The sequence below is a fragment of the Dendrobates tinctorius genome, unplaced genomic scaffold, assembly GCF_039654945.1.
Source record: "Dendrobates tinctorius isolate UK_male_01 unplaced genomic scaffold, ASM3965494v1 ptg000162l, whole genome shotgun sequence".
Classification (NCBI taxonomy): Eukaryota; Metazoa; Chordata; class Amphibia; order Anura; family Dendrobatidae; genus Dendrobates; species Dendrobates tinctorius.
In genome coordinates this window covers 40,953,500-40,980,365 of record NW_027361829.1, presented here as the reverse complement: position 1 = coordinate 40,980,365, position 26,866 = coordinate 40,953,500, and the positions used below count along the sequence as shown (strand labels likewise).

The window sequence follows — 26,866 nt, the reverse complement described above, 5'->3', positions numbered from 1 at the left end:
GGTTGCAACCCTCAGCTGTCAGCTTCAGCAAGGCTGGTTATCAAGAATAGAGGGTTCCCCACTCTGATTTTTAAAATTATTTAAATAAATAATTAAAAAGGCATGGGGTCCACCCCCACTTTTGACAACCAGCCAAGTTAAAGCAGATGGCTGGGGCCCAGAGAAGGCATATATATTAGATACGCCAATTCTGGGGCTTTGCCCGGCTCTTACCACTTGCCCTGTAGTGCTGGCAAGTAGGGGTAATGTTTGTGGGGTTGATGTCACCACTGTAATGTCTTTAAGACGCCTAGCCTTTACTAATCGTATAGTTACCGTATATACACGAGTATAAGCCGAGATTTTAAGCCCATTTTTTAAGGCTGAAAGTGCCCCGCTCGGCTTATACTCGAGTCATAGACCAGGGGGTCGGAAGGGGAGCGCGGCTGTCAAATCATACTCACCCCCTCCTGGCGCAGTCTCTGCAGCCCCTGCTTCTCAGATAATCTTCGGCGCCGCAGATCTTCCTGTGTTCAGCGGTCACATGATACCACTCATTAAAGTAATGAATACACGCATATTCATTACTTTAATGAGCAGTACCACGTGACCGCTGAACACTGGAAAGAGCTGCTGGCATCGGAGCAACAGGGACTGCAGAGACGTGCCAGGAGGGGGTGAGTATGACAGGGGAAGCATATGCGATATTCACCTGTCCCCGTTCCACCGCAGCGCATCGCTCTGTCTTCCGCGTCCTCTGGCTGTGACGTTCAGGTCAGAGGGCGCGATGACGTAGTTAGTGCGCACCCTCTACCTGAACAGTCACTGCAGAGACCCGGAAGACAGAGTGGCGGTGGAATGGGGATAGGTGAATATCGCAGGTGCCGGGGCCTTGAGCCAGTGGCGACACCAGCACCTAGCTCCCATAGCGCGCCGGTGTCCCCGCCTGCTCAGGACACCGGCACTTGGCCCCCAACGATGAGAGGAGAGTATGTCATTTTTTTTATTCGCAGTATATGGGGCATATTCTATGAAGCATCTTATGGGGCCATAACCTTTATGGAGCAGCATATGGAGCATCTTATGGGGCCATATCCTTTACGGAGCATCTTATGGGGCCATCAAGATATATGAGCAGCTTATGGGGCCATCAACCTTTATGGAGCAGCATATGGGGCATATTATTCTATGGAGCATCTTATGGGGCCATTATTAACCTTTGTGCAGCATTTTATGGGGCGTATTTTGTATGGAGCATCTTATTGGGTCCATCATGAACTTTATGGAGCATTATATGGGGCATATTTTGTATGGAACATCTTCTGTGGCCATAATGAACTGTATGGAGCATTATATGGGGCTCCTGATTCAATATGGATATTCAAAAATATTTAATCTACTGATGCCTCAATTAATTTTACTGGTATCTATTTTTATTTTTGAAATTAACCAGTAGCTGCTGCACTTTCCACTCTAGGCTTATACTCGAGTCAATAAGTTTTCCCATTTTTTTGTGGCAAAATTAGGGGCCTCCGCTTATACTCGGGTCGGCTTATACTCTAGTATACACGGTATATTGTAAATAAACCCACAGCAAGAATAAAGTCTTTTATTTCAAAGAAAAACACAGCCTCCTTTAATGATTCTAAATTAAATCATACTCACGTCAACGCTAATTTCATCGATTCCCTCGTCTCCTGTAATAAAACAAAAATAAAAAAACAACAATATCCCTCAACAGTCTGTCGTTCTGTCCCACGCCGTAATCCATGTTTGGGGGATAAACAGTTTTCTACCTGGACGTTGCCAAGATGCGACCGTCCAGGCGGAGAACCACTGTTCATCGAGGTTACTGCCGGTCACTGAGGCTGCATTCCCAGACGGGCATATGAACAGCGCTCAACTCGGTGGGATCACTGCTAGCACAGTGAGAAAAAGTCTCACAGTGCAGAGGCAGTTTCGCCAGGAGAATTTTTGAGCTGGGGGGGCAACATCCATGGCCCCTTACCAGCCTGATAATACCAGCCTCCAGCTGCCTGCTTTAGCTTGGCTGGTAGTCAAAAAAGGGGGGGACAGCACGCTGCTTCTTTTAATTTACTTAAATAATTTTAAAAAAATTGAAGTGGGGACCCCTCTATTCTTGATTACCAGCCTTGCTCATGTTGACATCTGAGGGTTGCAGCCCCCAGGTTTTCCTGGCTGGTTATCAAAAATACAGGGGACCCACGCCGGTTTCTTTTTTTAATTATTTATTTACAGCATAAACGCTGGCTGATGAATACTCCCAAAAGGCGCCTCCTGCTCTTAATGCTATTAGCGGCAGCAGGCGTTGAATGATGGGAGCAGTAGTCCCATCAGCCGACACCAATGACCAGAGGTAAAATTAATACCTGCAATCATAGTTGCATAGTTGCGAGCTCACGCTGTCATTTTTTCATTTTCCGATCAGAACCATTGTTTGCTGCCCTGCCATGCATGTACATGACAGCGCGAGAAACACCCGGTGTTGGGAGGCCGAGCCAGAACAGTAAAATGGACTTCCTGGTGAAGTCAGTGCTCGAGCCCGAACAGTAGGTGTTTGGTACGGATGCCAAACTGTACTGTTTGGGTTCGCCCATCTCCACTGAAGTGCAATCATCAAAGGGTTATATTACAGAGAACTCGCTGTAAGGAGAGTGACTGAGCCTATTAGAAGGACATGTAATACTATACACTTTGAACACTATGAGGGACCAAACTGTGTAGTTTTGTTGGTACCATATTGGAGTACAACTATTTTGAAAGCTTTTATTTTTATGATATTTATTGTATAGGTTGATATACCAAATGTGTTTATTTGTAATTTATTTTAAATGTTATTTTTTTTATTTCTTCATTTAGTTTCTAATTATTATTAGTCCACCTTAGTTTGCCTTAATCCTATGATCATTTGATCACTTGTACTATATACTAGAAATACTTTACCACTACAGTACCAAGCTGGCACAAATAGGGGTCTGACTAGGCCACCAGATGCCATAGTGATCCACTGGTACTCTGCCATCATGCTGTGGTGTAGATGAGCACGGGTGCAGGAATACACACACCACCAGGAATACAACACTTAAATGCTGCTGTAAGACCCTGACACTTGTATTTAAGCGGTTAAACGGCAGTGACTAGAGACAACTCTAATCAAGACTGTATGACACAACCTAAACCTGACCTGTATGGAGAGCACTCAGGTCCTGAGCCTACACCTGACATATGGATGTCATATATCAGGAAAGGCTATTCTATATCTTAACCTCTTCATCCCCCAGCCAGATTTTACCGCCATGACTAGGCCAAATTTTACAATTCTGACCTGTGTCCCTTTATGAGGCAATAACTCTGGAAACGCTTAACCGGATCGAAGTGATCGCATGATTGTTTTTTTCATAACACATTGTGCTTTATGTTACTGGTAAATTTAGGTTGATATTTTTTGCGTTTAATTGTGAAAATATCGGAATTTTGGCAAAAATATTCAATCTTTTAATTTTTATGCCCTTAAACCAGAGAGTTATATCACACAAAAATAATTTATAAATAACATTTACCACATGTCTCTTAAGTACCCCAATACCCTACATGTAATCGGGAAATACTTTTCAGGCACAGTGCAAAGCTCAGAAGGGAAGGAGCGCCATATTATATTGCAGATTTTACTGTTAAGGTTTGCGAGTTCCATCACCCACTGTGAGAGCACCTGAGGTGTGAGAACAGTAGAACTCCCCATAAGTGACCCCATTTCACAAACTACACAACCTCTCAATTAATTCATCTAGGGGTGTAGTGATCGTATTGACACCACAGGTGTAGCACAGATTTTTGTACCACTGGGCAGTGAAGAAACAATTATATTTTTACCTCAAAAATTTAGTTTTAGCCCCAGATTTTATATTTGCCCAAGAGGAAATGGATTTTTGCAGGAAAATTTGTCACAATTTTTTTCTGAAAGTGGAATATGAAGACTCCGGAGGGATGGAGGGCTATTTGCCTCCCGGACCACAAAATTTCCTGGAATAGTTTGCGGAATCCCTACGCAGAGTCCCCAAGTGCTAGAAGAGCAGAATCCCCCCTCAAGCGACCACTTTTTGGAAATTATACTACTTTGGGTATTTATCTACAGCTTTAGAGACGATTTGACTCCATTGGTGTTTCCAGAATCAAGCAAAAGTGGATGTTGCGGAGTGAATATTGAAAATCTGCTCTTGCAGTACCCAGTACGTAGTATGTTGTAGTTCTCCAACATTGTAGTGCCTAGTACATTATGGCCAGCTCATGCTTCTGGATACACACACCCGTAAATTAAACAGGCTCACATCGTTACAGAAATGTGGACGCTAAATGTGGTTTCGGCCGGAATCACACTACTGTATGTGATGCGAGAAACTCGCAAGAGTCTCTAGCAACAACACCCGGCACTGCCGCCAGCACTCAGGACCAGAGCTGCAGCTGCATTTATTTCTATGCAGCTGCAGCTCCGGTCCTGAGTGCCGGGTGTTGATGCGAGAGACTGGTGCGAGTTTCTCACATCACACACAGTAGTGTGATCCTGGCCTTAGGGTACCGTTACACTTAGTGATGCACCAGCGATCCCGACAACGATATGGATCGCTGGTGCATCGCTAAGTGGTCGCTAGTGAGCTGCCACACAGGCAGATCTCACCAGCGACATAGCAGGGGTCGCTACTTACCTGTCAGACGAGGCGATCCTGACGTCCTCCCGCCCGCGTCCACGCGTCGCTCGTCGGCGCCACAGGAAGCCCAGCAGGAAGCGCCCGACGAGAAATGGTCCAGGACGTACTCGCGCAACCAGTGATGAGCAGCGGGGGAGCCGGTCGGAGGTAAGTATCAGACATAGCACTGAAGGATCCATTCACAATAATGAGGCAGCAGAGTTACTCTGGACTCTGTAGTCGGCCGTTCTTTTATGCTTAAAAAGACAGACAGCATAGATGGTTCTTGGGCCAGACAGCGTCCAGTGTCCCCATCTGCCTCATTATAGGGAACCTTCCGCTGGCAGTTGCATCTGAATCACATATTTCAGCGATTTTCAAAGTAAGCCCGATGTAAGCGCTCAGCGCAGCTTGCAGGATAACAGTGAGCTGAACCTTACTGTGATCTTTGGAAGGCAGAATGAACAAATCAACAGCAGGTGAAGAAATGTTTTTATTTTTTACGCTGTTCCTTGTACGGTACATGTGATCAGACGAGTTTACTCTTCGGTTCGGGTCGGTGCGATTATAGTGATACCAGATTTATATTGAGTTATGTTTGGTTGCTGTCACACACTAGAACCATTTTTTTTTTTTTTTTTTGGGGGGGGGGGGGGAGTTGGAAACAAGTTTTTGCATGGTCATATTTTGAGAGCTATAATTTTTCCATATTCCTGCCGACAAAGTCACGTGAACGTTTATTTTTTTGCAGGATGCAGCATTACAATTTTTTGATCGCTTTCTATTTAAATTATTGGGAGGCAGAATAAACAAACACCAGCAATTCAGTAATTGTTTTTTGAGGGATTTTTTTTATTCACTGTATAGCAAAATTGATAAAGCAGCTTTATTCTTTGGGTCAGTATGATTACCGTTATATTTTTTTTTTTTTTTTATGTTTGGGTGCTTTAACATAATAAAAACTATTTTATAGAAAAGATAATTATTTTTGCATTGCTTTATTCTGAGAGCTATAGCTTTTTTACTGTTCAGTTAATGGAGTTGTATTGCGACATATTTTTTGCAGGAAAATATAATGTTTTCCGCAATACCATTTTTATTTACATTCGTCTTTTTTATTACGTTTTACTCCACTTTTTGTTCTGTGGTACAATGAAAAAGCATAGTTTTTTTGCCTCATTTATTTATTTTTTTTTACTGTGTTCACTGAGGGGTTTAACTAGTGTGATAATTTTATAGATCAGGTTGTTCCAGACACAGTAATACCAAATATGTGTAAGTTTTTTGCTTTTACATAAAAATACATATTCATGGGTATCATTTTTATATTTTGTGTATTTTGTGATTTATTTTTTTTTACATTTTTACAATTTTTTTCCTTTTTTTCCCTTTATTGCTCTATGGGACTTTAACTTTTATCACTCAGATTGCTGTAATGCATTATACATTCATAGCCAAAATTAAGTATTTCTTCCAGAAAATTATTGCAATTACATATGTTTTGTTATGCACATGTTTATGTGCATTGGAACACCACAAAAAACAAAAACAAATAAAGATTAACATGGCACATTGGACATAATTTCACACAAAACCCCAAAAATGGGCTGGACAAAATAGTTGGCACCTTTTCAAGCATGTGATGCTCGTTTAAACTCACCTGTGGCAAGTAACAGGTGTGGGCAGTATGAAAATCACATCTGCAACCAGATAAAAAGGGGATAAGTTGACTCAATCTTTGCATTGTGTGTCTCTTTGTGCCACACTAAGCACAGAAAGAGAAGACAACTGTTTGAGGACTTGAAGACCAAAATTGTTGAAAAATATCAACACTCAGGTTACAAGTCCATCTCCAGAGATCTTGATGAAGTTTACCCATAGAAACTGTAGCTAATTTCCATAGACGTGGAAGGCAGAGAAAAATTGATGAAAGGTTGCAACGCAAGATAGCCCGAACGGTGGATAAGCAGCCTCAATCAAGTTCCAAAAAAATTCAATCTGTCCTGCAGGCTCAGGGTGCATCAGTGTCAGTGCAAACTACACGTTGACATTTGAAAAAAATGAAACACTATGAAAGACTCAGGAGGAATCCACCATTGACACAGAGACATAAAAACGCTAGACTGCAGTTTGCCAAGATATACGTGAGCCAAAATCGTTCTGGGAAAGCGTCTTGTGAACAGATGAAACCAAGATAGAACTTTTTGATAAAGCACATCATTCTGTTTACCGAAAACTGAATGAGGGCTACAAAAAAGAGAACACAGTACCTACAGTCAAATATGGTGGAGGTTCAAAGATGTTTTGGTGTTTTTTTGCTGCTTCTGGCACTGGTGCCTTGACTGTATGCAAGGTATGATGAAATCTGAAGATTGCCAAAGGATTTTGGGGTGCAATGTAGTGCCCAGTGTCAGAAAGCTGGGTTTGCGTAATACGTCATGGGTCTTCCAGCAGGACAATTACCCCAAACATACTTCAAGAAGCTCTCAGAAATGGATGAAAACAAAGCTCTGGAAAGTTGTGAAGTGGCCAGCAACAAGTCCAGAACTAAATCCCATTGAACACTAGGGGAAAGATATTAAAATTGTTTTTGGGAGAAGGCACCATTCAAATGAGAGACCTGGAGAAGTTTGCAAAAGAAGAGTGGTCCAGAATTCCAGTTGAAAGGTGTAAAAAGCTTGTTGATGGTTATAGGAAGTGATTGATTGTAGTTGTTTATTCCAGAGGGTGTGCAAAAAATTATTAAGTTGAGGGTCCCAACAATTTTGTCCAGCCCATTTTGGGGGTTTAGTGTGAAATTATGTCCAATTTGCCTTTTTTTGTGTTGTTCCAATACACACAAAGGAAATAAACGTGTGTATAACAAAAAATGTGTAATTGAAATTTTCTGGGAGAAATACTTCATTTTTAGGAACAATTTTTAAGGGTGCCAACACTTTCAGCCATGCCTGTACCTGTCATTGTTGCACTGACAAACGTCTTAGACTATGCTCTTCACATGCTCCAACAGACATTCCCGGAGGGGTCGTCATGACGACAGCGGGGTTGCCACGTGAAACGAACAGATTTTTGCCATGACAACGCGAGGGGCCGTTCAGACAGGAGAGGGAGCCCTCTTCCTCTCCTAGCTTCCTAAATGTTGCCATCGATTGCAGCATTTAAGGGGCTAAAACAGCAGAGGGTGGTAAAACTTGGGCTAAGGCTGGTTTCACACTGTATTTTAGCGCTAAAAAACGCATGCGCTTTTTTTCCTCTATTTTTGCATGGGATGCGCTTATGTGCGCATACACATGCGTTTGTATGCGTTTTTACGCGCATGCGTTTTTTGTGGTGTGCGCTCGGGCGCACAAAATGCATCCTGTGGCATTTTTTGGGCATCCGACTTGCCTCAAAAAAACGCATGCGCGCAATGCGTTTTTTTTTACAGCAGGACACCCATTATAAGTCTATGGGTGGGCATATGTGCGCATTGGCATGCTCATGTATGCGTTTTTTTGCGCATGCGTTTTTTTGTTGACCATTGGTTAGACAATGGAAATTAGGGGTTTTGGTTAGAGTTAGGGTTAGTTAAGGGGGGTTAGGGTTAGTATGGTTTGGTTAAGGGTTAGGGTTTAGGGTTTGGGTTAGTATGGTTTGGTTAAGGGTTAGGGTCAGGGTTAGGGTATGGTTTGGTTAAGGGTTAGGGTATGGTTTGGTTAGGCAAAGTAAAGTCATGGTTTGGGTTAGTGTGAGGGGCCAACTAATGTTGGAAATAAACGCAAACGCGGTAAAAACGCAGTAAAAACACATACAAACGCATAAAAAACGCTGTGTTTTTTTCATGCATGCTCATAAAAATGCTTGAAAAAAAGCAGCATTTGTATGCGTTTTTTCCATGCGTTTTTTTGCGGGAAAAACGCGCTGCAAAACAAAGCAAGTGTGAAAGTAGCCTAAGCTGTCACGTAAGCCGAGCTCCCGGCGGTGATCGTGTGGGCACAGCTCCTGTGCTGCATATGATAGTAATGATATAGCTATACATCATCGGTCAGGTACCTCTATTCAATACAAAAATGGTGGGGGGAACAAGAGGCGCAATAGTGCCCTATCACTAGTGACACTTGAAGTATGAGCGGTATAATACAGTTCCACTTACCTATTCCAGTTGTGTGACCCACAACTGGCTTGAGAACATATCACAGAATCAGCTGCTACAGGACCTCCATCAACCACTCGCACGTGGAAAAACTCCAGAAAGTTGTGGGAAACAGGGTGTATTACGGTCCGCGCTGCAGAGATTCACAAATCACCTGGGATGCAAGATGTAGTAGCAGTGTACTCCTTTATTTCCTCCTACTCGTTTCGGCGCCCTTCCTGGCACCTTCCTCAGGGATATTCAACTGAGGAAGGTGCCAGGAAGGGCGCCGAAACGCGTAGGAGGAAATAAAGGAGTACACTGCTACTACATCTTGCATCCCAGGTGATTTGTGAATCTCGGCAGCGCGGACCGTAATACACCCTGTTTCCCACAACTTTCTGGAGGTACCTCTATTCGACCATGATGTATAAATACGTCAAATGTCGTATAAGGGTTAATAACAATATAAGAAAGAACCAAAAATAAGTCTGAATGCTAATCAAAGGACACCATTAGAGCTCAGATAAGGCAGCACGATTGTTTTAATGCTGCCAGTGCTTAAATGATCATTTTGAACGTTTATTTTCAGCAGCACACTGCCCCAAAAACTCTTAATTCCTTGTTGCTGGAGGGGCAGGCGCTCCTGCTTCAGTGATTGGCCCCACTGCTGAGCTTCTGATACTGTGACACTCTGAGGACTGTCAGTGTTGTTCTGAAGTGGTCACTGTTATCATTATGTTTACATATAGAGAAAAATGTGACTTACATTACATTGAACAAGTGCTTGGGAAATGAAAGTGAGAGCATAGATTGGGAGAACTGCCCAAGGAGATGACCCTGGGGGGGGTTTGAGTCTGGTGATACTGCATGACTGATAACACCAGTTTGGCCAGGAGCTAAGAGTTGTTGAGGTGAGTAACTGTCAAACTGCAGTATAGAAATCATAGAAATCAATGGGCTGGAGAGAAACGACTGCTATCTCTGGAGCTCGTCAACCTGGAATGTAACTACTGTGCACAGAGGCTCCAGTGGCCAATCTCCTTGGCAACAAGCTGTAAACAATGTATGATAAAAACGCTAATATCAGGAGAACCACAGCAGATTGAGAAAGCAAGTCACTCGCAAGCTTGCTTATTTTCATGTTGTCTGACTATACTAAATTCATGCTATGAGAATATCACTGGTGGACAACCCATACTTAATTAAAGACCCATAGAAAATAAAAACAATGGATACTCAACCCCCACACAGGTGGTGTTACAGCGTTCATGTCAGTGCTGCTGTTCCCATGGGTGGGCGTGACCACTTCAGAAGAAGAGCCAGCTGAATAGCTGCAGTGGTCAAATAATAAAAGAATGTCATGCCATCCAGGAGAAACAGCTGTGCTGACATCGCTGGAACATTGCCACTGACGGGGGTGAGAATGCAGTGTTTCTATTCTCTATGGGGCCCTGAATTAAGGGACTGAACTACTATAGTAAAGGTCAAGCTTCCACGATTCCTCACACAGCCATTGCTGTTATATTCAGATGCCTGCATGACCCTCTATTACACAGTGTAAGCTGTAGGTCAAGGACTTCTTAGACAACCCATGTGTTGCTAAAGAGACACTGCTCTCTTAATGACACACAGCATGATCTGCAGTCTGCTGCCCAGCATGAGAAACATGGCTTCCTGAGACACAAAGAAGGAAAAAAAGCCAGGGAGAAAAAAGCCGGTAGAGAAGAGAATGTGCAACATCCCATTCATCCGGGAGGTGGGTTAATACTACTTTATGCTCAGAGTATGAGATGCCACACATGCAGAAAACATTACCTAAAGGATGCAGAAATGGAAAAATTCTAAATTTGCTATATCAGAAAAATCAGGGGCGATGACAAGCCCTTTAGTGAGATACTTACACAGATTTAAGAATGTCAATGACAGAAAAACAGACTTTTTTACTAGAACATAAGAGATAAGAAAAAATTTGCCACCAATATTTAATATCTTACATTAAATACTTCAGGTAAACATTTGTGTATTACTTCACTGTCAACATGGACGATGACAATGAATATTTACAATAACTTCTATTGTTAGAGCAGCCATACCTCATAATCGGTTCTCAAAAACTCATCCAGGATCATCTCATAAATTGCAGGTCTTAGCCGTAAATCCCCTCTTGGCAGATACTTGCTGATTGCCTGTAAGACGCAGACATAACACACATGAGTTCTGAGTATTACATCTGGGATATATGTGAGAATACTGACGTTATTGAAGGGGTTCTATGAGACTGCAGGAAAAATAATAAACAAAAAACATTTTCATACTATTGCCAACCTCACATCTTTATGTTCAATAGCTTGAGAAAGTATTCACCCCCTTGGCATTTTTCCGTGTTTTACTACCTCACAACCTGGAATATTACTGTTTTTTTTAGGGTTTGCATCAGTTCATGTAAAGGTCATGCATACAACTGTGAACATTTAGTTTCTTTTTATTTTGAAGCAAACAACAAATAGGACAAAATAACGGAAATTTTTTTTATGCGTAACTATTCACACCCCTAAAATCAGTTCTTTGTAGAGCCTCCTTTTGTAGCAATTACAGATATAAGTCACTTTGGATAAATCCCTATGAGCTTTCCACATCTTGACACTGGGATTTTTGCCCATTCCTCAAGGCAAAACTGCTCCCGCTCCTTTGGTTTCCTCTGGTGAAGAGCAGTCTTCAAGTCTGACTTCAGATTCTCAATTAAATTAAGGTCTGAGCTTTGAATAGGCCACTCCAAAACATTTACATGTTTCCCCTTAAACCACAAAAGTGTTGCTTTAGCAGTATGCTCTGGGTTGGACATTGTCTTGTTGGATTGTGAACCTCCATTCGTCTCAAATCACTGACAGACTGAAAAAGGTTTTGCTCAAAAATATTCCTGTATTGTGCACCATCCATCTTCCCTGGGACTCGGAACCTTTTCCCTGTCCCTGCTGCAGAAAAACATTCCCACAGCATGGTGCTGCCACCACCGTGTTTCACTGTGGGGTAGTCACCATGTTTCACAGTGGGGTAGTGTTCTTGGGGTGATGAGCTATGTTGGTTTGGCGCCAGACATACTGTTTACCTTGATGGCCAAAAAATTCAATGCTGGTCTCTCATCTGACCACAGCACCTTCCTCCATACTTTTGGGGAGCCTCCCACATGTCTTTTGGCAAACTCAAAAAGAGCCTTACAATTTCTATTTTCTCTGCCCACTCTTCCATAAAGGCTACCTCTAAGGAGTGAATGGCACTGGTCATATAGACAAATAATCCAGTTTCTGCTTGGGAAGTCTGCAGCTACTTCAGGGTTACCTTTGGTCTCTGTACTGCCTCTCTGATTAATGTCCTCCTTACCCGGGCTCAGTTTTTGTGGGCAGTCTTCCTTGTAACAAAATAGGTAAAAAACCAAGAGGGGAGAATACTTTCGCAAATCACTGTATATAGAGGAGATGAACAGATAATCACAGAGTTGATCTACAAATCCTTGTTTTGCAGGCTCCCCCAACCAGAAATACAGATTTGTCAACCTTTTAAAGTGCAACAAATGTGGGGGCGTAGCCTAGCGTGGCATGGAGTAGGATGCAGCACTGAAGGCTACCGCTCTGTACTTGGAATTTTATCCTGATACCCGTTCTGCTACACTTATCAAACATTGGGACAAGGGGAGTGAACATCTGCGGTGGCTGCAGACTTGTTTTCTGGACCTCTCAGCTTGCTAAATGACCCTTAGGAAGCAGAAAGATCCAGGGGCTGCAGTAAGCACACAGGGTCAAGATGGTACCAATGCCATAGCAGAGGCAATACAAACCAATGTAGCCCTGGCAAGGAGACTGGACGTGGTGGTGAAACTAGAGCGGTTTGCTCGCATGGAAATTGAGACTGTTAGTACTCATTTTATTGACACAATGCCTCATGAGCCTGCTGTCTAAAACTTGTCAGGAGATGACAGAGAGGAACAACATTTACCAGCAGAAATTGTGGTGCAGGACTCCTTGGGGGAGTAGACTTTAACCAGCAGGCGGCTGAGGATTCACTTGAGCCAACAAAGATGTACTCTCTGTGGTATCTTTTTGTAAATTTGTTCTAAATTTAATGTAAAACTCCTTGATAAGATAGTAGAAGAGGGGGAAAACAAAATGGGATGCCTTCGTGTACACTTTTGATATGAGATGGGAGTTTTTTCATCCTTGATGGGACTAGATATGCCTGTTCTCTGAGCGGGAGAGGGAAATTGTACTCTGTACTTTTATTTGGGGTCAGGGAGAGGGGGGGTGGGCAGAGGGGGTAAGTTATGGGGAGATTGTTTTATCCCACTATTTATTGTCATATTTCAGTACAAAATATTGCATAGTTTAAATTCACAAAATGTACCAAAAAGTTTAATAGACACTAAGATCCTGGGTACATTGTTGTGAGTTCATTTCTCCCTTCACCATTGAGGTCTGATGAACTCCCTCCTCTGGTGAAGGAATGTAGTGAGGCTGATTACCAAACACCTGGGCAGCTAGATGATGACTGGGTGGCTGCAATTGAGGACTGGATATAAGGCAGCCGACGCCCTTCTGCCTTGCTGGTGATCCTGCTGGATTCTTGGAGACCAGTCTGATTCCTGCGTCTCAAAGTTAAGTTTTTCTGCTCTGCTTTGTACACTTCAGCTTTGTTTTTGTTTTGCCTTGTTTTTTTGGGAGTTCTGCCATCCCCGGCCGGGGGTGAGCTGAATTCCATTTTTGTCTCTGATCTGTTGATCTTTTGCTCTGTCTTCAGAATATACCTGAGTGCTGATATAGTCTTTTGAAGCCTAGCGACTTCAGGGCCTGTTTTTCCTGTCAGTCGGTTGGCACATTTTGGATAGGGTTTTTGTGGATGGCAGACAGCAGCTTTCCTATCCTGTCCTATTTAGTTAGCTTGGGCCCCATCATTTGCTCAACCTATCTTTCTATCTGTGTTAGTGTTTTCATCTTGCTTCACCGTCATTATATGTTGGGGGCTGCCTTTTGCTTTGGGGTCTGCTCTGGGGTCTGCTCTGGGGCAGTTTAGTTTTTCCCCTTTCTGTCTTTAGGCTATGTAGTTCTCCGGCTGTGATCGAGGGGTCTAGGGCACCGTAGGAACCCCCCACGGCTACTGCTAGTTGTTGTGGATAGGTTCAGGGGTCTGCAATCCGATAGCTGCCAACCTCTCTGGCTTTTTCTGGACTTAGCTAGTATTTTGTTTTTTTCCTCCTTCGGTGACTCATCATAACAGAATCACCAGCCATACCGCAGATCCTAGGGTACTCAATAGCAGGAGAGAATTGTGAAAAAAAAAAAAGAAAAAAAAAAAAAAGTGTCAGAATTTTTTTTTTCTGCATATTTTTTCCTCCATATCTCTGAGGCCATAGGGGGAATTTTTCTCTCAATGGAGATGAAGCTATTGTCTGATCGTGTGGAGCAGCTCGCTGCTGAAGTGCGGGTAATTTCCGCCTATCTTGCTCATTCACATGCTGCTGAACCAAAGATTCCTACTCCTGATGTATTTTTGGGGGATCGGTCTAAATTCTTGAATTTCAAGAATAATTGTAAATTATTTTTTGCCTTGAAGCCTAACTCGTCGGGGAACTCCGCGCAGCAGGTTAAAATTGTGATCTCTTTGCTGCGCGGCGATCCCCAGGATTGGGCGTTTTCTTTGAAACCTGATGATCCTATTCTGAATAATGTGAACGCATTTTTTCAAGCCTTGGGGTTGTTGTATGATGAACCTAATGCTATTGATCAGGCTGAAAACACCCTGTTGGCATTAAGCCAGGGTCGGGATTCAGCAGAGTTGTACTGTCAAAAATTCCGAAAGTGGGCGGTCCTTACTACCTGGAATGATGGTGCCTTGGCAGCCCTCTTTCGGAAGGGTTTGTCAGAAACTGTAAAAGATACTATGGTGGGATTTCCTGTTCCCTCTGGTCTTGACGATTCTATGTCATTAGCCATTCAGGTGGATCGGCGTTTACGTGAATGCAAAACTACACGAGAGATATTGCCACCTGTTGAACAAATGTCTGAACCTATGCAATGTGATAGAGTTTTGTCTAGGGCGCAACGTCAAGAGTTCAGAAGGCGTAATAAGCTGTGTTTTTTTTTGTGGAGATGCCTCGCATATTATTTCTGTCTGCCCAAAACTAGAGAAACGTTGTGCACACACGTTTTCTGTGGGTGGTGTTCAACCTAAGTTTCTTCTGGCAATTACTCTGATCTGCTCCCTGTCCACATTTTCCGCCAAGGCTTTTGTGGATTCGGGAGCAGCTCTGAACCTGATGGACTTGGATTTTGCTAAACATTGTGGATTTCCTATGACACCTCTGCGGACGCCTATCCCTTTGAGGGGTATTGATGCTACTCCTTTGGCGAAGAATAAACCTCAGTTTTGGACCCAGGTCGTAATGCGGGTCGCCCCAGACCATCAAGAAAATTGCAGATTTTTGGTGTTGCATAATTTGCATGATACCATTGTTCTGGGGTTTCCCTGGTTGCAAATCCATAATCCAGTTCTGGATTGGAAATCTTTGTCTGTGGTGAGTTGGGGTTGTCGGTGTGCCCTTAATGATGCTCCTGTTTTCTCCACCTCTCCCCATTCGCATGATGTTCCTGACTATTTGGCTGACTTTTATGATGTATTTAGTGAGAATGAGTCTGCGTCTTTGCCTCCTCATAGGAGTTATGACTGTGCAATTGAGCTGAACCCGGGGTGTAAATTCCCCAAAGGTCGGCTTTTCAATTTATCTGTACCCGAGCACGAGGCTATGCGATCCTATATTAAGGAGTCGTTGGAGAAGGGTCATATTAGACCATCCTCTTCACCCTTAGGTGCTGGGTTTTTTTTCGTGGCTAAAAAGGATGGTTCATTAAGGCCTTGTATTGACTATCGTGCCCTCAACAAAATTACTGTTAAATATCAGTATCCGTTACCCCTGATTTCTGATCTATTCTCCAGAGTTAAAGGTGCTTGCTGGTTTACCAAGCTTGACCTCAGGGGGGCGTATAATCTTATTCGCATTAAGCATGGGGATGAATGGAAGACGGCGTTTAATACTCCGGAGGGACATTTTGAGTACCTGGTGATGCCTTTTGGGCTCACTAATGCCCCTTCTGTCTTCCAGTGCTTCATGAACGATATATTCCGAGACTTTGTGGATAAATTTTTGATTATCTATCTGGATGATATTTTGATCTTCTCCAAGAATTGGGACTCTCATGTGGAACATGTTCGGACTGTGTTCCGGATTTTGAGGGAGAATTCCCTGTATGTCAAGGGATCGAAATGCCTTTTTGGGGTACAGAGGATTTCATTTTTGGGATTTATTTTGTCTCTGTCAACTATTGAAATGGACCCGGCCAAGGTACAGGCCATTTATGATTGGGTTCAGCCCACTTCTTTGAAGGCCCTCCAGAAGTTTTTGGGTTTTGCTAATTTTTATCGGAAATTTATAGCTAATTTTTCTGGTATTGCCAAGCCATTGACTGATTTGACTAGGAAGGGTGCTGATGTGCTGAATTGGTCTCCGGAGGCTGTTTCTTCCTTTCAGGAGCTGAAGCGAAGATTCACTTCTGCTCCGGTTTTGCGGCAACCTGATGTCTCACTCCCGTTTCAGGTGGAGGTGGACGCTTCTGAGATTGGTGCAGGAGCGGTGTTGTCCCAAAAAGATCCTGTGACATCTAAAATGAATCCTTGTGCTTTCTTTTCCCGAAAGTTCTCCCCATCCGAACGTAACTATGATGTGGGGAATCGGGAACTGTTGGCCATGAAATAGGCATTTGAGGAGTGGAGACATTGGTTGGAGGGAGCCAAACACCAAGTCGTGGTCCTTACTGACCACAAGAATTTGATTTACCTGGAGTCGGCCAAGCGCTTGAATCCTAGACAGGCTAGGTGGGCCTGTTTTTCACACGTTTTGATTTTGTGGTCTCTTTTCTTCCGGGCACTAAGAATGTCAAGGCAGACGCCCTCTCTAGGAGTTTCCTTGCTGATTCCCCTGTTGTGACTAAGCCTGCTACCGTCTTAGGCGAGGGGGTAGTTCTTTCTGCCATCTCGCCCGATTTGAGACTTGCTCTGGAAGAGTTTCAGGAGGACCAAGTGGAAAGTTGTATGTTCCTGACCAGTGGAGGAAGAGAGTGATGTCTGAAGTTCATTGCTCTGCATTGGCTGGTCATCCAGGTATTTTTGGTACTAGAGATCTGGTGAGTCGGTCTTTTTGGTGGCCCGCCTTGTCTCATGATGTCAGGAATTTTGTGCAGTCCTGTGGGACTTGCTCCCAGTCTAAACCTTGTTCTCGCTCTAGTGGCTTGTTGATGCCTTTGCCGGTGCCTAGGAGGCCATGGACCCATATTTCAATGGATTTTATCTCTGATATGCCTGTCTCTCAGAGAATGACTGTTATTTGGGTGATTTGTGATAGATTCTCTAAGATGGTCCATCTTGTACCACTCCCTAAGTTGCCATCTTCCTCTGAGTTGGTGCCCTTGTTTTTGCAACAGGTGGTTCGCTTGCACGGGATTCCTGAGAACATTGTATCTGACAGAGGATTTCAGTTTGTGTCTAGATTTTGGAGGACTTTCTGTTCCAAGCTGGGAATTCAGTTGTCCTTCTCCTCTGCGTTTCACCCTCAGACCAATGGGCAGACGGAGAGAACAAACCAGACTTTGGAGTCGTATTTGAGATGTTTTATTTCTGCCGATCAGGATGATTGGGCTTCATTTTTGCCCTTGGCCGAATTTGCTTTAAATAATAGAGCTAGTTCTGCCACTTTGATGTCACTTTTTTTTGTAACTTTGGGTTTCACCCTCGATTTTCTTCAGGGCAGGTGGAGCCTTCTGCCTGCCCAGGTGTTGACACTGTGGTGGAGAGAATGCACCAGATCTGGGACCAAGTAGTGGATAAGTTGTCTCTCTCCCAGGAAAAGGCCCAGCGGTTTTCCAACCGGCGTAGGACCGTTGGTCCCCAGTTTAAGGTGGGTGATATGGTTTGGTTGTCATCAAAAAATATCGCTATGAAGGTGGCTTCTCCTAAGTTTAAGCCTAAATTTATTGGACCTTACAAGATTTTGGAGATTATTAATCCGGTCTCTTTTCGGTTGGCTCTTCCTGTCACATTTAAAATTCATAATGTGTTTCATAAGTCCTTGTTGAAGAGGTTTGTTGAACCAGTAGTTCCTGTGGTGGCACCTCCTGACCCTGTATTGGTTGAAGGTAACATGGAATATGAGGTAGAGAAGATACTGGATTCCCGTCTGGCTAGACGGAGACTCCAGTATTTGGTTAAGTGGAAGGGTTATTGTCAGGAGGATAATTCCTGGGTCTCTGCCTCTGATATTCATGCCGAAAGATTGGTGCGTGCCTTTCATCGGGCTCACCCGGATCGCCCTGGTGGCATGGATGAGGGTTTGGTGACCCCTCCTCAAGGGGGAGGTACTGTTGTGAGTTAATTTTTCCCTTCACCACTGAGGTCTGATGAACTCCCTCCTCTGGTGAAGGAAGGTAGTGAGGCTGATTACCAAACACCTGGGCAGCTAGATGATGACTGGGTGGCTGCAATTGAGGACTGGATATAAGGCAGCCGACGCCCTTATGCCTTGCTGGTGATCCTGCTGGATTCTTGGAGACCAGTCTGATTCCTGCGTCTCAAAGCTAAGTTTTTCTGCTCTGCTTTGTACACTTCAGCTTTGTTTTTGTTTTGCCTTGTTTTTTTGGGAGTTCTACCATCCCCGGCCGGGGGTGAGCTGAATTCCATTTTTGTCTCTGATCTGTTGATCTTTTGCTCTGTCTTCAGAATATACCTGAGTGCTGATATAGTCTTTGGATAGGGTTTTTGTGGATGGCAGACAGCAGCTTTCCTATCCTGTCCTATTTAGTTAGCTTGGGCCCCATCATTTGCTCAACCTATCTTTCTATCTGTGTTAGTGTTTTCATCTTGCTTCACCGTCATTATATGTTGGGGGCTGCCTTTTGCTTTGGGGTCTGCTCTGGGGCAGTTTAGTTTTTCCCCTTTCTGTCTTTAGGCTATGTAGTTCTCCGGCTGTGATCGAGGGGTCTAGGGCACCGTAGGAACCCCCCACGGCTACTGCTAGTTGTTGTGGATAGGTTCAGGGGTCTGCAATCCGATAGCTGCCAACCTCTTTGTTTTTTTCTGGACTTAGCTAGTATTTTGTTTTTTTCCTCCTTCGGTGACTCATCATAACAGTACATCCTTTGACATCAGCCAAGATGTCAGGAACAATTGAAATTTTAAGTTTGAATGTTAGAGGTCTCCTAGATGGGGCAAAAAAGAGCTGTCATTTTTCAGTATATTTATTCCTATCATACTTCTATAATATGTTTTCAGGAAACACACCTTACAAAAGAGAGAGCATCCTTGGTGAATAAGAAGTGGATGCAGGTAAGTTATCACTATATTCTCATCATGTTCTAGGGGAGTGTCTATATTGATTCCCTCAGTTGTCCCATTTGAGCTAATATACAATTAGGTCCATATATATTTGGACAGAGACAACATTTTTCTAATTTTGGTTCTAGACATTACCACAATGAATTTTAAACAAAAATTCAGATGCAGTTGAAGTTCAGACTTTCAGCTTTCATTTGAGGGTATCCACATTAAAATTGGATGAAGGGTTTAGGAGTTTCAGCTCCTTAACATGTGTCACCCTGTTTTTAAAGGGACCAAAAGTAATTGGACAATTGACTCCAAGGCTATTTCATCGACAGGTGTGGGCAATCCCTTCGTTATGTCATTCTCAATTAAGCAGATAAAAGGCCTGGAGTTGATTTGAGGTGTGGTACTTGCATTTGGAAGGTTTTGCTGTGAAGGAAACATGCGGTCAAAGGAGGTGAAACAAGCCATCCTTAAGCTGCAAAAACAGAAAAAAAAACCATCCGAGAAATTGCTACAACATTAGGAGTGGCAAAATCTACAGTTTGGTACATCCTGAGAAAGAAAGCAAGCACTGGTGAACTCATCAACGCAAAAAGACCTGGGCGCCCATGGAAGACAACAGTGGTGGATGATCGCAGAATAGTCTCCATGATGGAGAGAAACCCCTTCACAACAGCCAACCAAGTGAAAAACACTCTCCAGGAGGTAGGCGTAACAATATCCAAATCTTCCATAAAGAGAAGACTGCATGAAAGTAAATACAGAGGGTTCACTGCACGGTGCAAGCCACTCATAAGCATCAAGAATAAAAAGGCTAGACTGGACTTTGCTAAAAAAAATCTAAAAAGCCAGCACAGTTCTGGAAGAACATTCTTTGGACAGATGAAACCAAGATCAACCTCCACCAGAATGATGGAAAGAGAAAAGTATGGCAAAGGCGTGGTACAGCTCATGATCCAAAGCATACCACATCATCTGTAAAACACGGCGCAGGCAGTGTGATGGCTTGGGCATGCATGGCTGCCAGTGGCAATGGGTCACTAGTGTTTATTGATGATGTGACACAGGACAGAAGCAGCCGAATGAATTTTGAGGTATTCAGAGCCATACTGTGTGCTCAGATCCAGACAAATGCATCCAAACTGATTGGTCGTCGTTTCATACTACAGATGGACAATGACCCAAAACATAAAGCCAAAGCAACCCAGGAGTTTATTAAAGCAAAGAAGTGGAATATTCTTGAATGGCCAAGTCCGTCACCTAATCTCAACCCAATTGAGCATGCATTTCACTTGTTAAAGACTAAACTTCAGACAGAAAGGCCCAGAAACAAACAGCAACTGAAAACCACCGCAGTGGGGGCGTCGCCTGGTCATGGAGCAGGGCAGACGCACATAGAGAGAGCTCTTGCTTCCCAGAGCCCTTACAGCAAAGATTTAGCAAGCATGGGCAGTCCCCCGGCCTCTACATGAGAGATAAAGCCGGTCTTCGCTCTCAGGCACCACGAGAGCCTTCCTCCGGACCTGCTGACCCTGGAATTAGTCGGTATTTAATAGCCCCAACCGGCACGGGAAAACAGACCACACGTGCAGCTATGGCAGCCGCTGAGGAGAGCTCTGATGTGTGAGGCCCGAGGGGTGAACGCTTATCTGCTGCTGCAGCCGGATCATCACATGGAGGACGCACACAGGGAAAGCAAACTCAAAGAAAGTGCGAAGCTGGACAGAACAAAACTGGAGATAAGGTCGGTAGCAATACAGGCATTCGAGAGTGGAAGACTCCCTGTCCCTCTCCGCCAGCTCCTGCTGCTAAACAATTAACCCATTCCTCTGCTCCAGACAAATCTCTGAGGAAAGCAGGGACTGCAGACAGCACACTTATTGGATCCTTTACATTTGACACTGACATAGTGGGGATCAGCGGTGAGGCTACTCAGGACGGCCCTGAGACCCCTATGGGTTCTGGGGATTCCTCTTCCCTGACTATGAATGTAGGGGAACTACGTGCCCATTTAAGTGCCATCCCCACCAAGACTGACATGGAAGGTTACATCCAGCGTTTGGAGGCAGTATGCAAGGGGGATATTGGCTCCCTCAAAGAGGACGTTTCCAACATAAATTCTGCCATCACTGTGTTAGAGGCTAAAGTGGATGAGCTATCTTCCCATCCCCACCAAGACTGACATGGAAGGTTACATCCAGCGTTTGAAGGCAGTATGCAAGGGGGAAATTGGCTCCCTCAAAGAGGACGTTTCCAACATAAATTCTGCCATCACTGTGTTAGAGGCTAAAGTGGATGAGCTATCTTCCCAGCTTCATACTCAGCAGCAAGTTTTAGATCAGCATTCACAGAATTTTGATTTAGTTCTGGACATGCTAGAAGACTCTGAAAATAGAAACAAGAGAAGCAACATTAGGCTGCGTGGTCTTCCAGAGTCAGTGGCCCCATGGGATCGGAATTCAGCCCTACAGCATGTTTTTAATTAATTGCTGAGTAGATCCATGGATGAACGTATCGAATTGGACAGAGCTCATCGATCCCTGGGCCCGAGGCACCCTGACCCATCTAGATCGAGAGATGTAATTTGCAGGATCCATTTTTTCCAAATTAAGGAGGACATTATGCGTAAAGCCAGAGAGAATGATGTAATAGACTTTAATGGCATAAATATTCAACTTCTAGCGGACCTCTCCCCTATAACTTTGGCTAAGAGAAGGGCCCTGCGACCTCTCCTGGAGGCCCTGCGCATGAAAAACATTGCCTACACGTGGGGATACCCTTTTCAGCTACAAGCTCGGGGGGACACTGGCACAGAGATCCTGAGATCCCCGTCGGATCTCCTGGATTTCTCATTGGCCCTGGGGGTTGCCACCAGTCACCTTGGGGGAGTGGCCCCGTTTTTTCCTCTTTTGGGTTCGGGGGAGCTCGAGGAGGTGGGAGAGTACCATCGGAACGTGGGAAAAAGAGAAGAGATCTACACCGTGTTTCCGGTGGTCCCTCTGGTGACGCCTGAGCACTGAGGAGTTTGTCCTAATCATTTGCTCACTCCACTGTCCTTTTCCTTGGGTCAGGGAATATTGGTGGTTTTCTAGCGGGGGGCCCTGTGGCCCTGGGGTGGAGCATTATTATGCATTGTAGTGGTTTACTATAACTAGAAAAATACTCTACAGGGATCCTCATCACCTCCGAGTTGCCTCTGGTATTATGTTGTGTTTGTGGGGTATTTGTTTGGATCCAATAAAAAAGTCAGTATAGCATTGAGGCCTGGGGCACTGAATCTGTTTGGTTGTTTAAATCAATTAACATGTATAATTAACTTGCTGTAGGGGCCTGGCTGTTAACTCGGTTTTAGTGTCCAGTCACCTCCCAAGTTAGGGTGTGTCTTTGACACTTCCTTCAGAGAATTTCTCTGCTTAACTCTTAGCCCATAGGAGTAGCTACCTGTGGTCTAATAAGGCAGAATATTCTGCTCCGTCTGAAATTTTTGTTTATATTTTTTCATACATTTAATTCTGCTCTCTTCTATTCTTCTCTCATAACTTTCTTCTATATCCTTTTTCTTAAGTGTTTTCTCTTCTTTACCCAACACCTCTTCCCCCCCCCCACCACCACCCAGTCTTACTACTGATTCTTGTACTAGTTTACGATGGCCACCTTGAACCTTTGTTTCTTTAACATCAGAGGGTTTAATACTCCTGAAAAACGCTCGCAGATTCTTTATCGCATGCACAAGAAACAGGTTCATGTGCTGCTTCTACAGGAAACCCACTTTAGATCAGATCGGATACCTTCAGTTAACCATAAATTTTACTCACAATGGTTCCATAGCGGCAACCCAGACTCAAAATCCAAAGGAGTTAGTATTGCCTTACACAAGTCGCTACAGGCCCAAGTAATTGCCTCTAAATCTGATACACAAGGAAAATATTTGTTTTTAAAGATTAAAATTATCAGATATGTATTTACCATTGCTAATTTTTATCTCCCTAACCAGGATCAGATCAGAACTTGTAAAGCTTACCAGCGTGACCCTTCGGCATTCGCAGAGGGTGCGGTAATTGTCGGAGACTTCAATTTTACGTTGGATCGAGTCCTGGACTCATCTACGGGTAGGTCGGCCGTCTCCCCCTCCCAGTTGGAGAGTCTGAAATCTAAGCTAACGGAATATAGACTGGTTGACGTTTGGAGACTGATCCACCCCACTACACGTGACTATACCTTCTATTCTGCGGTACATGATTCGTATAGTAGGATAGATTATTTTATAATTAGTCTCGGGCTGCTCTCGTTTCACCCGACGACACATATTGACACGATGATTTGGTCGGACCATGCCCCAGTCTTACTATCCTTGACGGTTCCGGAACTCACATCGCGCGAATGGACTTGGTCCTTACACCCGGGGCTTCTCAAAAATCCCTCGTCAGGAGGCAATCAGGATGGCAATCACAGATTTTTTTTCAATATTCACAAAGATGACCCCACAGCTTTGCCATATCAGTGGGAGGCTTTAAAAGGAGTTATACGGGAAGTATTCATCCAACAAGGGGCACGATTAAAGAGAGAAAGGGCTTCTGCCATTCTTAATTTGTTGACGCACATCCAATCCACAAGTCATGACTGATCTGTTGAAAGCTAGAACTGACAAGCTTATTGCTAGATACAGCAACAGCAAGACAGAGAGACCGCTTCCACAGATACAAATACGAATACTCTCGACAAGCCTGGTAGGGCCTTAGCACGATTTTTACACCCACGAATTCCTACTACCTATATACCTACCATTAGGTCTGGGTCAGGTAAATCCCTCCACTCCCCCTTGGAGATTGCAGACTCATTTAGGGGCTATTACAACTCCCTTTACAACCTTAGAGGACCATTGGCAGACATGGCTGTGTCCGACTTCCAGGAAAGAGTGGATAACTATGCAAATAGCACTCCGATTCCTCCTCTTCCATCTGAGGGCGTAATGGACCTTGAGACCCTGTTCTTGGAACAGGAGATACTGGATACAGTCAGGTCTCTGGCAAATGGCAAAAGCCCCGATCAGGATGGATTCCCGACTAACTTTTATAAACTGTTTGCATCAAATTTAATTCCACTTATGACGAAGCTCTTCAATTCTAATCTCTGAGAATTGCCTTTTTGCTCCCCAAACCTTAGCTGCCACGATTGTCGTTATTCCCAAGTCAGGAAAGGACCCCTTATTATGCGCTAATTATCGGCCTATCTCCCTAATTAATGTTGATGTAAAAGTATACGCCAAAGCAATTGCAAACAGACTAAGCCCTCTACTCCCTAGCTCCTTTCACACGGATCAGGTTGGTTTTGTACAACGCAGGGAGGCTAGAGATAATACTGTAAAAACATTGCTCCTTGCCTCTCATATGCGTAAACATAAAATTCCAGCATGTCTATTGTTCATTGATGCGGAAAAGGCGTTTGATCGTCCAGGATGGACCTTTATTAGATCTGCCTTGACACAGCTTGGTTTGGGACCTGACATGCTAGGTAGGATTCTTGCACTATATCAAGGCCCCACAGCCCGACTTAGAGTAAATGGTACTGTGTCATCTCCCTTATAAATAGCTAATGGCACACGCCAGGGGTGCCCTCTTTCCCCTTACTTTATATTATTGCAATGGAGCATCTTGCAATCGCACTGAGGAATGCTCCAGATATCAAGGGCCTCCAGGTTGGTCGGAATCATGTTAAATTGTCTATTTATGCAGATGACCTATTGATCTATATCACTAACCCGACCATTGCCTTCCCAGTGCTGATGAAAGAGTTCCAACGGTTTGGAGAAGTATCTAACTTTAAAGTTAATTATACAAAGACAGAGGCCCTTAATATACCTCTACCTGATGACCTGGTCCAGAGACTCCAGGCTTCATTCCCATTTAAATGGAAAGCTAAAGCTATAAAATACTTGGGAGTTTGGATCCCCAGAAACTAAGTGGATCTTTTTTCCCTAAACTATTTCCCACTTTTACATAAAACTTTATTGGATCTTAAAAAATACAATAGATCTCAGCTCTCATGGTTTGGTTGTATAAAAGTCATCAAAATGGACATTCTCCCCCGCTTTCTTTATCTTTTTCAAACAGTCCCAATAGCAATTCCTGATTATTTTTTCAATCGTTTACAATCTATTAATAATTTTGTCTGGGGAGCTCATAGCCCACGAATTAGGCTCTTGGTTTTGACTAGACCCAAGACACAGGGGGACACAGGTCTTCCTAGCTTCAAAGGATATTATCATGCCATTCTCCTGACTAGAATAGTTGACTGGAGATATAGCGACTTACACAAACAGTGGGTGATTTTAGAAAAACTCCTCTCTCCTTGCTCTCTTTACTGGATTCCATGGTGTGGTGCCAATTTTAGGCCCCCGATCTCAAACTTTCCACCTTTTACGCAGACAGTGTTGAGATTTTGGGATAGAAATCGGGGGGAGACTGAGACTTTGTAACATTCCGAGTAGACTGGGCCCCCTCTTTAACATAGCTTTCCCTCCAGCAGTGGAGAGGACTGCGTTTCTATGCTGGAGATCTGTCGATCGGGTGAGATTGGGGCAGGTTGTGGACGGACTCTCTGGGCTCTCCACTGTGGGGGGGTTGCGGGACACCTGCCATAGCAAATCGCTATCTTGGCTTGAATTCGCTCAGTTGAAGGACTTCCTTTCAGGTATTTTTTTTAACACATCGACCGGATTTGAGTCCTTGATGCTGGCTGCGGAGGGTCCTACCCACACAGTCTCCCTGCTTTACAGTTTGATCCTGGAAATGATATCTATTGACACCCCCAGCTTTTTTAGAGCTTGGGAGAGAGATTTGCGGATCACCCTCTCTGAAGCAGACCGCCTGAAGATCTTTACCCTTACCCACAAGACCTCTATCTCTTGCAGATCACAAGAGAAAAACTATAAAATATTAACGCGTTGGTATAGGTGTCCTGTGCTCCTCAATAAAATAAATCCTACAATTTCAAACTTATGCTGGAGATGTGACAATGAGGAGGCGTCTATGCTTCATATATGGTGGTCTTGCAGTCTTCTACGTCCATTTTGGGAAGCTGTTTTTGGAGCCTTTGGCTTGATGACGGGCGTCCGCTGTGAGCCATCCCCTCAAATAGCTCTCCTTTCACGGAGTCCTGGGACTATAACAACCATAAAGAAAGGAATTATGAGCTTCTGCTTAGGAGCGGCCAGAACAATTATTCCCCGGTAATGGGGAGCGACAAGGGTTCCGTCTGCGGTGGAGTGGGTGTCCGAGATGGATAGAGTGAACCAAATGGAGTCACTGATGGCTCAAGATGACGAATCTGTGACCGATCGGGGACAAATGTGGTTCCTCTGGGAGACATTCAAAGAGAGTTTGGAGTTTCTGGGCTGGTTAGCTAAGTTTCCATAAGTCTCGTAGGGTAGCTGGGACCGAGATTGGTTTAGTTCCCCCTCCCCTCCCCCCATTTCTTACCCACTTTCTTTCTTTTTTTCTCTTTCCCTCTTCTTGTCTTTATCTCTCTATATCTGCCTTTTTCTTACACAACCTCAGAATGATTAGTCCAAAGGTTGCTAAAATGTGAATGGACACGACGTGTCTGATTTGAGATATCTAGGATTATAAGCTTGTTTTGTCCCTCACAATGTTGT

The 26,866-nt window shown here is 44.0% G+C and overlaps 1 protein-coding gene across 2 annotated transcripts in view; it reads right to left on the bottom strand.

Moving 5' to 3' along the window:
- VPS41 (VPS41 subunit of HOPS complex) overlaps positions 1-26,866 on the bottom strand; it is a 397,695-nt gene that overhangs the window by 120,359 nt on the left and 250,470 nt on the right. For both annotated transcript variants that reach the window (XM_073549967.1, XM_073549966.1), the window contains one exon: positions 10,890-10,982. In XM_073549967.1, the coding sequence (XP_073406068.1) occupies positions 10,890-10,982 (93 nt within the window). The remainder of the gene's footprint in view (positions 1-10,889; positions 10,983-26,866) is intronic.